At 38.1% G+C, this 17,442-nt stretch overlaps 1 protein-coding gene across 1 annotated transcript in view; it reads left to right on the top strand.

The window, feature by feature from the left end:
* CUBN (cubilin) overlaps nucleotides 1–17,008 on the top strand; it is a 143,639-nt gene extending 126,631 nt beyond the window's left edge. The window contains exons 60-67 of the mRNA XM_041408539.1: nucleotides 9,865–10,079; nucleotides 11,078–11,240; nucleotides 11,688–11,896; nucleotides 12,524–12,671; nucleotides 12,789–12,970; nucleotides 14,128–14,293; nucleotides 16,075–16,310; nucleotides 16,709–17,008. Coding sequence (XP_041264473.1) covers nucleotides 9,865–10,079; nucleotides 11,078–11,240; nucleotides 11,688–11,896; nucleotides 12,524–12,671; nucleotides 12,789–12,970; nucleotides 14,128–14,293; nucleotides 16,075–16,310; nucleotides 16,709–16,816 — 1,427 coding nt within the window. The 3' untranslated portion in view covers nucleotides 16,817–17,008. The remainder of the gene's footprint in view (nucleotides 1–9,864; nucleotides 10,080–11,077; nucleotides 11,241–11,687; nucleotides 11,897–12,523; nucleotides 12,672–12,788; nucleotides 12,971–14,127; nucleotides 14,294–16,074; nucleotides 16,311–16,708) is intronic.
* The last annotated feature ends 434 nt before the right edge of the window (nucleotides 17,009–17,442 follow it).

Below are 17,442 nucleotides of genomic sequence, written 5' to 3'. Positions count from 1 at the left end.
TGATTTGTAGGATCATCCTGATTAACTGGCTATAAAATAAATGGGATCACAGTACAAAGGCACTGGATGCCTTTTGTTTTGATGGATGCAAGAATAAGGGGTAGAGTTTGATTATTACCTTAAAAAACCATTTAAATTCAGTACTCTACTTTAAAGATCAAAGTTTAAAAGGACATTTTTATCTCCTTATCTGAATTGTTTAGGGATGGTAAGAAACAATTATTATTATTACATGCAAATTGATTTCATGTCATCTCTACTACTTTCCTGTATAATTAACTCCATGTCTTTTGTGGTCTAGAAAGAAGTAATTGTCTGGTTTGCAAAGCTGGCTCTCAGACAGACCAGAATGAAAGGCCTTTGTGGCAGAACAAACATAGTCTTCTGCTGAGTCACTGAATCCCCTCCCTATCCCTCGCCAGTGACTTTCTCATTTGATAGTCTGAGAAAGTACTTACAGATAAGGAAAATAACTGCTTCTACAGGCTTTGCCAAGAAAAATATTCCCACAGAACCTCATAGTTATTACTATTATTAACTCTTCCTTTGCTTCACTCAAAGTAATTGCTACAAAAATGCTTAAGACCTTGTGAATGGTCTTTAAGTCTTGTGAATGGTATTCCAGGTAACTTAATGCTGCTTCACACGCTGCTGTCTTTAAACGCTGAAGTATCAGTTATTATAGATCCCCTGCAGCCTGGGTTAGTATTTCCAGGGTGAGATCATCAGGAACTCCCCAAGCTTTTCCTCTTCCTCTTGGCATTTAATCAATTTTTTAGCCACTGACATTAGATTTATTTGTGCAGCTTGCTGCACACAGCAGAATACAAGCCAAGCTCTTCAAGTCAGTACCATGCCTGATAATTTCCTAGAGTGAGGAGAAGCCTTTTATGAACAAACTTTGACATCTCTTAGATGTTTGGAAGGACATTTCTGGAGGCTCCCAAGGAAAACAAGGTTAAGATGTTGCATGGGTACCTCAGGCGCTATGAGCTATGAGTTGCAAGTTATAAAAGATGCCCATGTGGAGGTATGGGTTGTGTGACAAAGAGCCTGTGGTGGTGAGATGCTTAATGGTAGGTCTTCTCTCTTCATTGTGGGAAGCAAGGCACAGGGACTAAACCACACAGCCATTAGCAAGGATCTTGGCAGTCCCATGATAACACAGAATAGCCAAAAAGGAGAAAAGCATATTACAAAAGGAAAACATGAGTCACATCCTATAAATGTTTCCAGCTTGGCTTGCCTAAAATACAGAGCCAGGAAAATCTATGACACATCTTTGTACTATGAGGTCTGAGATTATGGTTCAAATAAAAGAGAATAAAACCATGAAGATCTAAAAGCCTGTTATTCTACAGGGTGCTTTAGAGAAGCTCCCTCATGTCTGTTAAAAGATAAAACCCATGTGGTTTTGTAAGAGTAAAAATGCAATCAGATGACAATTCATAATGATAAATCTCTTGAATGAGGAAGATGGTATCTGCAGGGAAACAAGAAACCTCATTCTCTGTTGGATGACAACGAGCACATTATTCTCTAGTTGCCCCAGGGAAACACAACTGGATAATGTAATTACTGCTCTCTGTTTCGTGTTGTGAGTGACCCTGATTATGTATTGGAGAGAAACAATGTACTGTTTCTGTTTGTAGTAAACTAAACTAGTTCCTTTCTTCCAATTTCTTTCCTGATCGGGCTGTTTGAGGAATACTGCCTATGTCTAGGATTATCCAGGCACTCCAAGAGTTAAACCCTGACATTTCTGTAGAAAACCTTCCCTGATTTTATCAAAACAATTAGTTTCCATCACTGATCCTGACTCCAACAGAATATTCAAGGTCCCCCCACTAGACAGAAAAAGGACACTAAAAGAAAGTCTAAAATAGTGTTAATTTGGCCATTTAGCAATGTCATTTTTCTTGTAAAATATCTTTTCTTTCCCTGTGCTATTCCATACACTATGTAATACAAAATGCCCAATTCACATGCAGCATTCTTTGTCATAGCTCCATGAGATGGTGTGCTTGAGGCAGGGGAACATATGGCCCTTATGATGTGGTTCAGAGGGTTTATCTTTTCACTATTTCTGCTGCTAAGTTTGGACACTTATCAGCCTCATTTTTGGAATCACTTGGACATACTCTCAGGCAGAGCTGGAGAGCTGGCATGGTTGGAAGATACCAGCCTGCTCCAAGTGTTAGATTTGTGGAAAGATAGACTTCTCTCACCTTAGTTACCACTGACCTTTTTTCTGCCTTTCTTTTCAGTCTGTAAAATGAGAATTATAACTCTTTCCACAGTGAGCATGTGCTCCTCCAGACAATCAATAAAAGGATGAGAAGGTAGAAATCAATATCAGCTTAAGGCATTTGGTTATATGAGATGTCTCTGTAAAGGGAGGAAAGCTAAGATCTCTCCCCAAAGAATGAGATCGGCATGTACTGAGCTTGTGACTTGGCTAAAGATCTCCTGATTATCTCTTAAGCTCTAAGGGAAGATCTGAGTTTTTTAGCTGACCCTGGCTGGCAGGGACAGAGCCTGCACATACCTCTGCCATCCCTGCTGTAATAGCACAAATAGCACTTTGGTGACAAATGGAGCTTCTGCCTATTCCCATTCAGTAATGGGGTGACCCTCTCATCTGAATATGTGATCCCCTGAGGCATATGATACAAAAGCGAAAAAGACATAAAGATTTGGGTTTTTTTCTTGATTTAAGGTGTCAGAAATCCCTGTTGGGTGATGTAGCTATGACCTCATTAACAGGAAGTAATTTCTCCTTGGAAGCTCTCAGCTGATGTACATATAGCTCTGCTGTGCCAGTAATGAAAAGTGTCTCTAAATCATCAGAGTAGGATGGAGGGGTCTTCTGAAATGCAGAGCGGCTCACTGAGGCTTTCTATGGAATTCACATGAATGTACAAGAAGCAAAGCGTTGCACATGGTTAGATAAGTGAGTTGAGTCAGAAGGCTCTTCCTGAGCTTTTTTCACATAATACAGGTAGAACTTGCAACAGTTGAGACAGTGTAGAAGGTGGGGTGGAGAAGGGAAGATTGCCTGCTTTTTCTCTACTGCCCTAAATTCTGCTTGATTTTCCCCTCCCTTTTTCTACTATCTTTTGTGAGCATGCAGGAGAAATCCAAGTTTATGCATTGTGAAAGATGAGCATTGTGTACTGGATAAATATCATTGTGATCCCTTGTTTGCATTATTTTAGGGCTTATAAGCTCATGGGCCACAATTCCACTGCAGAAGGCACTGCACAGGCAGAATAAAGCTACAATCTAATGCCACAAAAAGATTATGATTTAAACACAAGACGAAGAAAACCCAGTGGATATAGATAGGCAAGAAAAATAGGGCAGCCACAATGAGAAGACTAGTGTTGCTGGCTCTATGGCAGGAGAAATGTCTCCTAAACCTTTGGCAACCATTAGGCTGTTGGAATGTTAATTCCTGAAACACTCCGTCCTCTACATTGTCCTCAGTTTGTTCAATTTTTCCCTCTAGGATCTCTCCATTCTTTTTATACAAATCATACTTTCTTTTGAATGAATATTAATCATTTTACATGAGAAAAATAATCATAAGCAAGTAGAGTTTAGAAGAAAAATGGTTGGAAAAAATTAATCTTCCCTGATATACCAGAAAAGGGCATTCATAGGTAATTTACATAAATAATCTAGTTTGCATATAATAGAAATAGTTTATAATCTACATGCTTTTCTTCTTGATAAGATGATTTGTAATTTACCTGATAAATCACCCAGAGGTATCTGCCTTCTCTTATTCTATTTACTGTGTATTGAATTACTTCCTGTGTGGAATTGAATACACTAAAAGCCTGGCACTAACAGGTTTACTGTTATGCTCTCCCTTAATGAAATTACAGTCTACTTTTTAAAAAAAATTGATCCAGTAGAGTTTTCAAAGCATTTTTATGCTATTTTGTTGTATCAACAAAAAATAATTGCCTCATTTTGTTGTAGTTCATGTTCTGTCCTGTAAACTGAAACTACGGCTTCCTCTGTGTTTGGTTTCTAGGTGCACTTTTCCAGCAGTGTTCAGCATGCACAGTTGTTGCAGAGTCTTTTTCGGTTGTTCAGAATTGCTGAAAAAGCCCTTGCAATTCTGAATGAACAATATAAAGTGGAAAATATTGTTTTGGATATTCTGTTGCATAGGCCAGGGGTAGGTGTCCTTTTGTGAGTCATATTTAAATTCTCATACCACCAGAAATAGTTCATTGCACTGATTTATGTAGTTAATGTTGGTACCTGCTGTAGGTGGGACCAGTCACCTGCACTGACAGCAGCAGTTATGGCCTGTTGTGTGGAAAGCACATAACATTCAGCACAGCTGAATCCTGCCAATTTTTCTTCCTGCACCAAAAAAAAGAAAAAAAAAAAAATCTTAGATCTTAGAAGAATGTGTCCTTGACTGTGGCATGTGAATGCTGTTGTATTTTCTCATGCCTTTGGAAAAGCAGCAGTGACTTGCAGAGATTTCACATCCCATTTAGGACTGGTTTCCAGGGGTGTATCTCAAGGTATACAACCTGAACTCAGAACCTGGTGCTGCAGATTGTTTAGCTGAGAAGTAAATTGTTTGAATGTCACAAATCTTCTGGCAGAAATTTCTTTGGGCTTTCAGTTCATTCAATTTTTGCCAAATATATTACCCATTAGTATTACACAGTTCATTACACTGTCATGGATAACTTATGAATAGTTTTATGTATTAAAATAAGTGAATAAATTGTGGCTAATCATATCTTTTCTTGATCTTATTATAGTCTAGGAAAATAAGAACATCTGTGACAAGATCAGAATATATGATCATAAATCACAATTCCCAGACTGTTTCTAAATGTATTTTGGGTTTCAAATATCCATCAGCTTGAAATCTCACTAAATTTAGAAAGCATTTGTGGTGTTGAAATACATCTCTTTGGTGTCTTTGAAAAGAATACAACTGGTGAGCTAAGGGATAGTCTACAAATGTCTCTCAGAAATGTCAGTTAATTAATCACAGGGTCACAGAATGGGCAAGGTTGGAAGGGACCACAGTGGGTCATCTGCTTCAACCTCCCTGATCAAGCAGGGTTATCCCAGAGCACATTGCATAGGGTTGCATCCAAACAGTGCTTGACTATCTTCAGTGAAGCAAAAGAAGCAAAAGAAATAGAAAGGGCTTGCATGTTCAAATTGGACAGATAAGAAGAAAAGCAGACATTAAAATAAAAATTTTGTGTGATCTGAAAAATTGAGGGGAAAACTTATTTTCAGACACAGTAATTACATATATTTGTAGTGACTAAATGGTTGAAAGCTGATGGGATATTCAGATTAATGGCGCTTCACAAAACTGTGGGTGAACTCTGCTGGCATGAAGTGTCTTGACTGACTTCTTCAGCTGAAAATCTGTCCTCTGGTGCATACAAAAAAAAAGTTGAGGAGACATTTCGCATTTGCAAGAGAGATCTGCAAAGGCTTAAGTAGCTGTGGTGCCAAATGTGAACACAAATTCACTGTTAGTAAGTATTGGAATTAGGCAAGACTGCATGTCAGCCTCTGGTCTCCCAGACAAGCATCAAGGAGATGGATAGGACAGTACATAAATCACAGTTTTGCAGGCTTGGCACAGAGAATGTCTGAACTGCTATATTTGGTATCAGTCCAAAGAACCTTAAGGATACAAATTTCATCTGACTGCATTTGTGAAACCTGGCTAAAGCAGGATACTGGGGCTTTACAGTCCTAAATGTCACTGCTGGTACCATTGCCAGGCCATCACACCAGTCAAAAAGCTTTTCTGCACAAAGGCTAGATAAGGACTCTAAAGGGCCTTGTGCTTTCAGAGGCTCTGTGGACAGGGCCTGCAGCCCCACAAAATCACAACGTTGGTGCAATGATTGCCAAACATGGGAACAGCCCAGCTTGAGAAGGTTCACCAACCTTCAATATCAGCATGAGACAAAACGGAAGAGTAAAGTTCCTCACTCCAGCCCTGTCCTTCTGAGCCTTACTGCTTGAAGCCATGATCCAAACAAGGTATGAGCTAATTATTACAGCCTCAGTAAGTCCAGCCACTCCCATGCACTGGAAATAAGACCCATCAAGAAAGAATAATTAGTCTTAACTGAACTAATCTTTGCTTATACTCATCTTTAGTTCAGATCAGAGAGAAGTCAAGAGTTCCCAGGAATGCTTCTAGGTGAAAACAAAAGAGAGTCAGAAGTCTTGGAGGGAATTTTCATTACTGTCAAGCAGAAATAGACAATTTTTTTAACTTTGCAGCCTTCTAGTAGTTGTTTAGGGTGCTCATTCGTAAAAGAAGGGAAAGACACCAAAATTGCTTTGTTGTCTTTTGAAATGTCAGTGGTGTAGTTGATTCTGATAGATTTCAAACTATTCAGTAACTTACCCTTTCATTGCACCCATACCTGTATAAATGAACCCTTCCCCTGGCTGTACTTCAAAGGCAGGAAGCTTCAAAGATTTATCTTCATCTTCATTCCATATCTAGAGGGCATAACTCTTAACAGAGAAACATGTGCTTGGTCTCTGCTGTAATGATTTTTATTTGCCACAGGGAACCTTCAATTCCTTCTTTTCTGAATAGTCCTGTAGCCTTTTAGTTTCACTAATGCTTCCCACCAAAAGCAATTAGGGATGACAGTGTGTGCCCTAGTTCTGATAATTTGCATTCTCTGGCAAGCAGTTTATGAGAACAAGATTGCCATCTGATTTATGATGGCCTTATGATTTTTATTTCAAATAAGAAAGCAAAGACTGAAACAAAACAGCCATGTAGTTGCTCCATTTGCTGACATACAAATTGTTCTATAAGATACATTTCTCATTCTCTTAATCAAGTTTAGCTTTTAATATCTAAGAGTCTATTCTACAACTTAACAGACTTCTCATTCCCAGATTTTGCCTAGATTTTAGCTGCATTTGGTTTTGGCTATGTTAGCCAGTGATGAATATATTTCCTTTAATAATGACCTGCAGGCTGGATGAATATCTTTCCTTTAAAAATGACCTGCAGGCTACTCTTTGGCCTTCTGTTCAGAAGTGGTGCTGATTTTTAAAGCAATGTGTTGTGTCCTGGCTAAAATGCACTGATAGTGTTTCTCTTAGTTCCCCCCTGTTAAGCAGCTGGTTCTTCATTTACTTGTGGGTGTTCCCTTCATCTACATAGTTTCACTATTGGGTAACTTCTAGAGCCTGCAATCCGATGTAACTTTAATGAGCACTGAAAAGCACCAAGATGGATTTTTCAAAAAGGACTCCTCTTTATTTGGCTTGATGTAGGTTTAGTTGATATCTGGTCAGCCTCCAGTTTAGCTGTTCTTTACAATGTACTGTCCTGTAAGCATCTGACTGTATCCCAGCTGAGCAGGCTGGGGATACAGCCTGCTCAGCTGGGATACATAAAAATACATAAAATAACTGCAAATGTGATTTATACATAAAAAAAGGTGAAACTTCACCTTTTTTTATGTATAAATCACATTTGCAGTTATTTATCTCTCCTTAGATGATATTGCTGGTTATACTATACTAGCTGGAATTAATTTTCTGATAATGGGAATTTGGCCTGCTTCTCTCTCTGTCAGGTCCTTTTCATATGCTGTACACTCAGAGCTTACCCACATGTATTTTTTGTCTTTATATTAGAGCTGTCTTTATGGCTGCACAGTTAGCAGTGAATTTCACTACTGCAAAAGTACAGACATTTAATATTCAAAAAAAGGATGCTTCTGAAGCACTGAGAGCCTTCTTGTTGCATGGGTCTGTGGCAATTCCCTGACTCATGTTGCTATGGTCTGACTGGCATCTCTGCAATTTTACCCTTGAAAAAGGGAAGGGGAGCTTTGTCAGTGTCTGACCCATATATTCAGTCCAGACTCAACATTGCAGGACTGGATGGTCAGACTATGATGTTGGATTGACGTTTATATGCTTAATGTTGTGTTTAATTGTTTGCAGGGGACAGCCCCAATAACATTGTTTCAGAGGAATAGAATAAATCACGCAGAAGGGTGAATACAAATTAAAATATAGGAAAACTGCACTCCTTGGGCCCAGGCACCCTCCTGGCTGATATTTTCCTCCTTCCCAGACTATTTGTGAGAATGTGATTTATTGCTCACATTTCCCCTGCTGTTGTTCTCGCCTTCTGCAGTGGCACTGGAATGAATGCTAACACTTTTCCAAGTTTCTGACTTCATTAAATGCCCACAAAACTGGACTATACTCTATTAATTTCTGACTTTTTGACTTTGTAATTAGTCTCTTCTGTTCGTTTTTTAACTATAAAGGATCTGAAATCTAATGTTATGAGGATTTTGTTTTTAAGCAAATTGCTTTGCAGGGTGGGGTATTTCTGGCTTTGGTTGGTAGAGCAGGGTAACTTTCAGCCTTAGTCACTCTGCTTTAACCACTACAGTCTCGCAAGCCCTGGGTTACTGATGCAATCCTGATGCTTGGGTGCTGATTTCTCACCAGCATGATCTTTTGTAATACTGTAGCTCAAGTAAGGCATAGTTTTATATGTCTGGAAATGTATCAACATGTCAAGGTGAAGTCACTGAATGTGCCAGATAGGTGTATTTTACACACACAAATGAAATTCTGAAACTCTTCTTGTGTTGCTTAGCCACAGCTGTAGCTTCATTTGTTATTGAATGCTCATAAATTGATTTGCTGCAGGAGACAACAGGCTTGCAGTTACTCCTCTGCTCTGTGCAGTTTACAAAAACTCCTTCTTCTAACCCCAAAGCAAGAGTAAAACAATATTGGATTTAAATTCCAGAGTTAAATAAGTGGCCAGGAGAGCTCATAGAGATTGGGGCAGGAAAAAAATGAATTGATGATCACATTTACTAGCCCAGTCCAGCCTCTGGAAATCAAACTACTCAAAAAAAAAAAAAAAAAAAAAAAAAAAAAAAAAACAAAAAAAAACAAAAAAAAAAACAAAAAAAAAACAAAAAAAAAAAAAAAACAAACAAACAAAAAAAAAAAACAAACAAACAAAAAAAAACCAAACAAAAAAAAAAAAAAAAAAAAAAAAAAAAAAAAAAAAAAAACAAAAAAAACCAAAAAAAAACCAAAAAAAAACCAAAAAAACCCCATGCCTGATAGATAATGTGTTTTTTGCTTGTTGGGAATTCAACGTGATAAATAACTGCTTTTCCCCAAAAGTAATTTCTTTCAATGTGACTGACTTTATTGAGTTCAAAATTTCACAGTAAATAAGTCAAGGACTTAGCCCTGTCTGTGGGAACCAAATGAAAAGCAGCCTGCATTTCAGAGGGGCTGTAAGTTCCCACCAAGCAAAACACTTCCAGAAGTCCCTTTTAGCTAGATTCGTGAATACAGTGTCAGGCTGCCAAATTCAATCCCTCTAGGATGTGGCTGTATTGCCAAAAGAATCAACTTGATTTTATATCACATTTTCAAAGCCAACAGCTCAGTGCCCCCTACTGACTAAATATTCTCAGCAGCCAGCAAGGATCCCGTTCAAAGGCCCTCAGACCAACGCTTTTCTGTTTCATTGCTGCCCTCTGTCTTCTTACAGTCCCTTTTAAAAACTTCTATTGCTAAACTTTCAAAGTAAATACTGTTTTTATATTCAACAAAAGACATGAGCCATTCTTAATTCATTCTATGAAATCTAATTGTGATTCATGTCTCTCTTTGTGTTGAAAATCTTTTAATCACTCAGATAGTCCTTGCAAGACAGGATGGTAAAATACTGTAGCACAGATAAAAAGCTCCTGGCTTAACATTAAAGAGTTAGAGATTAAATAAATGCCAGGAATTGCTGTTAAAAAGCTTCTGCTTCTTCAACAGGATCTCAGAATGGCTGTGGTGGTTACTTGTCAACTTCAGCTTCTTCAGCTTCTACCTTTGGCCCTCCAGTCTCCAATGAGACCAGAAAATATGAGAAAAATCTGGAATGTGTATGGATCATAACTGCACCTGAAAACAAACGGATCAACCTCACCTTCACTTTATTTGAACTTGAAGCACAATCTGCTTGGATGTGCCGATATGATTATGTCAAAGTAAGACAGCTCAGTATGTTAAGAAGAAAATATCAGTGAGATACAATCCATTGCCTTCTCCATGAGGCTAACTTAATTAATAGAAAATGATCCTAAGAAGAAATTAAATTCCTTAATATAATTAAATTTTTTCATTGGGTTAGATTACTACACCAGATGTCATTCTGCCTTTCTGGAAACCAGTAAGAGTTTTAACATTACACACACTTCTGGTCTTAGACTGCTCATTTAATGAGTATTTATTTCACAGAATAGAAACAAAAAAAAACTCAAATAGGTGTAAAGTAAAACTTCAGAGTATCAGGTTAAAGTTGAGCAGAACAACTAAAGAGAAATCAAAAATTAAAAACTGAGGACAAAGCAGTGAGGAAGGGTGAATTATTTTTGATAACTTCTGGAGAGGAGTGACATAGACAGAGGGAAATTATGCATATACATGCACAATTGCTTGAAAGGACTACAATTAATAGAATTTTTCCCTTTTTTTTTTTTTTTTTATCAAGTCTTGGCGCTCAGTGCTCACCTATAGAAGCTATTTTCTTGGAGATAAGCATACAAACCATCAGATAGCAGAATGCTGCTAAACAAACTCCACCAAGGAATGTTATAGATCCTGCTGAACATTGGATATACTCAATGAAACAAGGAATTCATTCCACATTTTGATGAATAAAATCAATCTTCTCACTGAAAAGCACTTTGAGATTACATATAATAAAGAAATGAGAGTGCTAAATTAAAATGTAATAATTTTTTGATAGATTTCCTGAGACAGGACCAGAATGTTCCATAATCAGATTTACCCTGTCCAACAGAATTAGTTAATACGGCAGTGAATAATTATGGTAATCAAGAACATCCTGTTAAAGCACAAGAGAACACACTGCACTTTCAAGTAAACAAAATTGTAATGTAAGGAGAGGACAGAGACTTTTATTTCCCTTTATTTGTTTGTTGTGCCTAAACTATTGGTAGCTTATATATTTTACTTCTTTCAGATTTATGATGGAGATAATGAAAATGCCAATTTAGTTGGCACATTCTGTGGATCTGCAGTGCCAGCTCCTTTTATTTCTACACGTAATTTCTTGACAGTGAAATTTATCACAGACAATTATGTGGAAAGGAGGGGTTTCAATGCCACCTACACCGCAGTAGATCGTAAGTATACATATATATGTATGCATATACATAGTTATAACTCTTTTATGGAAATTCTTATTTAAATACCACCTCAAAATTTGTTCTAGACATAAGTCTCAGGAAAGGGCAAGGATAATCAGTAGCACAGCATCTTTAGGCAAGCTAAAAACAGCCTGACCCCAGTACAATTCTCTTTGGTATGAGCTGGTTGGGAGGAGGTTGTCAGTCTGAGAGTACTAAACAGGAATGCTCACAGATTGTTAATAAATAGGAAACAAACATTTATTTGAGTATGATGACATATATTGATTCCACTAGCATGTATTTTGCTTTTTGTTTTCCTTCTAGACACTCAAAGGCAAATACAAATTATACCATCCAAAACTCAACTCCATTTGTGTTTTACTCCAAAAATAGTTTTACCCAGTTTTCACTCTGTGATGCATTTGTTACTGTTTTACACAGGCCTGTGTGGAGGAATCTATAATGCAACTTCTACATCCCTTACTGCAACATCTCCTAATTTTCCAAATGAATATCCACCATTTACTCTCTGCTCTTGGATCATTGATGCCCCTCCACAACAGCAAGTCAGGGTGGTGGTAGAGGCCTTCCACCTCCATTCCAGCCAGGACTGCTCTCAGAACTACCTAGAGCTCCACGATTCACCAACAGTAAGGAATTTACAGGAGATACCATTCCTATTCCCATTCAGCTCCCTTCACTCCTTGGAAAGAGAGAAGAAACCTACTATTTGGTAATATATTCATTGTTGATCCTCTGTGAGGGGCACATCCAAAGCATTACTGACTGAGCCCCAATTAACATGTGATAACTGTACACAGAGCTCTCAGAAGCACTCTGTGCACACATGGAGTTAGACCTGGGCAAGTGTTACACAGTTTTTCACAGGTGAATCAAGTATCAGTGCTGCCAAACCAAGCAGACAGAAAAAACTGTCCCACAGCAAGTTTTCATTGTGCTTCCTCTCATCCAAGAACCATAATAAAAATGAATACTCATACCAGGAAGAGTGTTAAAAACACAAGAAAAAAACCCCAATATTCTAAGGTTTCTTTCATACTATCTTATTTTGGCATGAGAATAGCTCTTATATTCTATTTGTTCCTAATAATAATTCAACATGAAATGTTGAGATATTATTAAGTGATTTCCAGGAGAAATTTGAAATGCAATTTCATAATTGGTATAGAAAGTGTTGAGAGATTTATTTACCTTAAGTTCAGTACATATAAAACTGAATTATATCATTAAGTAACTTGTGATGTATTAAATTCCAGCAGAGCCAAGGGTCAGTCCATAGATTCTGTGGCACTGAAGCTTTTCCAGTCCCTGAGTTTTATTCTTATGATCGTACTGCCATTGTGACTTTCAAGTCAGATGAATATATGATTAACAATGGAGTCAGATTTTCCTATCAAGCTACAGGTAAGCTTGAAGAAATGCCCCAAAAAATCTACCTACTATTCTCTTTGTTTATTTCATACACTGAAATGCAATACAGAGAGCTGAAATCCTTACATGTCTCTGGTTTTCTGTCTCAAGGTTGTAGCAGAGAGTATAATCAGACATTTGGTTACCTGAAGAGCCCTGGCTGGCCTGGTCTTCACCCCAATAATATGGATTGTTCTATCATTCTTCGAGCTCCCCCAAATCACAAAATATCTCTCTTTTTCCACGCTTTCAGTTTGGAAGACAGCATCCACTGTTCACATGATTTCCTAGAGGTATCATGCAAGTATATATATTTTGTGAGCCTATGTAAAAAACTGCTAAGTTCAAAGGATATTAGTATGTTTGGATCAAGTTTGGATTAAGTCTGAGTTGAACTGGCTGAATTAGGGACTAATTATTGTCAGAGTTTTATGGTGAAATGTGCTTAGATGTTATAGCAAGAAGCTAAACAATACACCCTAGAAAGTCCAAACCCAGTGAATAAATAGTTTCATTATCAGCTAACCTATCCTTACCTAGCTCTTGTTGAGGTTACCCAGTTAACAGAGTCATCTGGAATAGTTTGTGTTTGATACTAACATCCATGAATGAACAGAAAGCCATATATCTGAGTGGTTTTGTTGCATCAGTGATTTTGTTGATCAGATTCCATCTGCTTGACATGTTTCTCAAGAAAGATTTTTTTCCTAGAAAAGCAATTAAAAAAAAAACCCAAAACCCAACAAAACAGAAACCAAACTATAGTGACAGCTGTAAGAAACTTGCAAAATACTTTGTGTCAGTGAAAAGTGTATCTTCCTCCTACACAATCCTCATTCTTGCACGTTTCCCTGTTCTCTGGTCAGATGACAAAAATCAGATGTCTGTGGCAAAATCATTATTTACCTCTATTTTCATATCCTCTTTACTGTCTCAAGAAATGGATCTAAGCACCTGTATTATTGGAGTGCAGAAAAAAAAATCAGATTAAATCTGAGCTATGTAATATGATCTGTGTCTTAATGTGACAGGGGAAAAGAGCAGGGGAAAAGAGCAATCTGCAGGGTAAAAAACTAATATTTTCATCTGGAATATTAATATTTCTTATGAAAAGCAAAACATGAACATAGGCTTGAATTGCATAAGAACATCTTAGCTACTGGTCAAGTAATTTTTTCAGTTAGGACATATACACACTATAACATTCAGCTGCCTGTTTCTGATGATGCTTGTTCTGTGCAATTACTTATAAAACTCAGACCAGTTAATGGCCTCTTTTTCCTTCTACACAAGAATGTGTGGTAGGAAATATAGCAGTATTAAAATGACAGCTATAGTATGCATGCAAGTTACTACCTAGTTTGTGCTGTGTTTGTATCCATGAATAATTGTGCTGGTGTATAACTGCATAGCAATTTAATGTTGACAGTATTTTTTGTGTTCCCTGAAGGTCAGAAATGGGAGTGATGCGCAATCACCACTACTTGGCAGGTTCTGTGGAAACACTGTGCCCAGTCCCATCTTCTCCCAAAACCATGTTGTCTACCTTCGTTTCAAGAGCGATTTTTCAGTGGTTCATGATGGATATGAAATTACTTGGACTTCATCATCAACTGGTAAGACTGTAGCTACAAAATAATGCTAGATAGAAGGGAAATGCAGCAATGTGGAATTCAGCTCTTTTTGGATCCTTCCTCATCACCACTTTATACCTTCCCTAGAGCCCACAGTCCACATTATTCAGTCACTAGAGAGAGGTAGCTGCTCCTCAAGGCCACTGGGGCAAGGCGTTTTACGAGATGGAAGCAATTCCCTCTCCTGATGTTGACTTTAGAACCTCAGATGATTTAGTCCACTTAAGATAAAGATCTTCTTTCAGTGAGAGGCTGGAAAATACCAGGAACATCTACCTTGGGATCCAGAGAGTGGTGGTGCTGGTGGTGACTCAGCTTGCTCCAGTAGTCCACTTGTGATATGCCAGAGGAGCTAGGCACAGCCAAGCCTGAAGAGGACAGGAAGCTACCCCATGAAAATAAACTACCTATAATGCTGTGTAGTGACTATATCATGGACACATTCATGAATGGCTTATGAAATGGTGAACAGCTGGGTATAGTTTCTTCATGGCACTGAGTTACTAGAGGTAGGAAAGCTCAGATGAGAAGTACTGCAGAATAACCATACAGTACTGAGTCATCCAGTGATGGAAAGGCAGAGAAAGCTCAGTGTAGGAAAGTGTCAATAAAGAATGTGGTAAAAAAAAAAAACAATCCTAACCTTACTTACAAAAATACGGGCACTGAGTTGATTTTCAGTAGTCAACAACAAGATCTTAGGAGTAAAGTAGTTTCATGAAAACAAAAGTATACTAAGAGTCAAATAGACTGGCATAATGATAGAAATTGTTGGGAAAGGAAGAGAAAAGAAATAGACAGCCACTGTATAAATCTATAGTTTACACACAAATTGAATGATGTGCACAGTTCCGGTCTCTTCTTCTTATAAAAAATCAGAAATAACAAAGGGCTCAACATTAAAAGTGGCTTCTGTATGAGGTATGTTGAGACTTTTTAATCTGGTTAAGAATCTACTGAAGTCTGTAAAATTGAGTGATATTGGATGATAAATAGTGATCAACTGTTCTTTGACTTTTCCCGTAGAAGAACTAGCAATTGTCATATAAAGCCAGGAGCTCGTACGTTCATAACAAACGAGACAAAACAGTTCTTGATACAGTATGCAGTTAAACTGTGGAGCCCCTTCCCACAGCATGCTACAAATTTACATGGATTCAAGGGCCACACAATTTCACCTGATAAACATTATTAAATAGAAAGGTGCCATCTCTGGGAGCTGTAAGCTGAAAATTCTTGGAGACTGTGAGGGTCATCTGGATCATGGCCTACACATTCTTCTTCTATAAACTTGCATTTTTCCTAGGTCATATGCTTCTGCCCACTGTTGAAGACTGAATTTTGGTATAAATGGACTTTGATTTACTTAATATGCCTAATTTCTCTGAGTTGTTCTCTGTATTTTTCTATCCCATGAGGATTCACTACTTTTCATGCCAAAGAACAGTCACAGTGAATTCAGCTCCAGTTGAGTAGCTGGGAACTGAACTGAGGCACAGACTTAAACTTCAGTTCCTGTTTCAAAGAATTTGGGAGGGGTGGTGTTGGTTTTAATATTCAGTGGTGGTCTAATGCCTGTTGCATATTCTTAGGCTGCTGAAGCTAGAGCCTCAGTTTTATTCCTTATTAGTGTTCTTAGCCATGTTAGTTGTCCCAGCTCCTGGTCTCTCTGGTTTTCAGAGTGATATTGTACTAATGTATCACGTCATGTATTACCTTGTGAAACGAAGCCTTCCAGGCCAATTAACAGCGTCTGCTTCCAGGATGCGGCGGAACATTATACGGCACCACCGGCTCGTTTGCCAGCCCCAGGTACCCGGCGACTTACCACAACCACACTGACTGCGAGTGGGCCATTACCGTGCCCCAGGGACGAATTGTCACAGTGAACTTTGATTTCATCAGCATCGATGACCCAGGGGACTGCAGCAGCAACTATCTGATCCTCTACAATGGGCCAGACGCCAGCCATCCCCCCGCCGGGCCCTACTGTGGAACGGTACGTAGTGCCTTCCCTCTGTGACCACAGAAGTGCTTAAAAGGAGTTTTTACTCTTTCATGTACAGGACCGTTTCCCTAATTCTGACATGAATTCCATACAGATGAGTGGAAGTGAAGGCAAAAGGCGTGTGGTGCCTCAGAAGCCTTCCAACTCAGACCGTACAGTGACATCTAGTGGGAGGCATCAAACAAGCTTGCTCCATACTTCGTTGTATTTGTGTTTTTAATATTTGCAATATCCTGAGGGAGAAACACAACAACAGTAACTAGAACAGTTACTGAGATAACTGTCAATCTGTGATCCAATTTGTGCCTCAGTTGTAACTCTCTGACTCTCTCTGCCAAAGGATCTTGATGTTCTATAAGGCTTTTAATTTTTCTTGTCTTTCATTTCAGGATACAAGCATCGCTCCGTTTACTGCTACATCTCATCAAGTCTATATAAAATTTCATGCTGAATATGTGACTCTACCATCAGGATTCCAGTTAAGCTGGACAAGCTAAAACATTGCTTATGAGAAATATATTACCATTCCTTGCTATACTGAAAAGACTTTAGATGATAAGAGGTTTGAAGTCCAGTGATGACAATTGCAACTGAAGTAAGGCCTTTTAAAAGTTACTGTAAATGTAGCTGTTATGAACTTGGAATTCTGTCAAAAAAAACATTGATCTCCCATTGTGCTGTAAATAAACTATTACCTACCCAACTGGGAAAAGGAGGTTTTGCTAAATGTTTTTTATATTCTTCCACATAATTTCTAAATTGTATAATTAATGCTATAAAAATTTAATCACCCAGGATAAAAATTACACATGAAGTTGATGAGAGGACCTAAGACAAGAAGCCATCTTTAATTTGTTCCCTAGAGTTAGGTGGTTTTGCCCCAAGCATCTCTGAAAACATCAGCTTAAGTTTTATTCAAATTACCTAAAATCAGAAATTGCTAAAAAATGGTCCTGTCCTATAACCACTTACACAGATAACTGTGCTGAAGAGCTTTCAGTAATAGTGTGAATTGGGTATAAGAACCCAGCTGAAATCAGTACTTGAGCATTCACTGAAGGTTAACACAGCAAGGGCATGATGTGGTTCTAAATTTTAACCAGATTAAGAAGTAATTTCAGGA

Source organism: Onychostruthus taczanowskii, unplaced genomic scaffold (assembly GCF_017590055.1).
Source record: "Onychostruthus taczanowskii isolate IOZ18803 unplaced genomic scaffold, ASM1759005v1 scaffold3, whole genome shotgun sequence".
Lineage (NCBI taxonomy): Eukaryota > Metazoa > Chordata > Aves > Passeriformes > Passeridae > Onychostruthus > Onychostruthus taczanowskii.
Note: the sequence above shows the minus strand (reverse complement) of the source record. Positions and strands in the feature narration are given on the sequence as shown.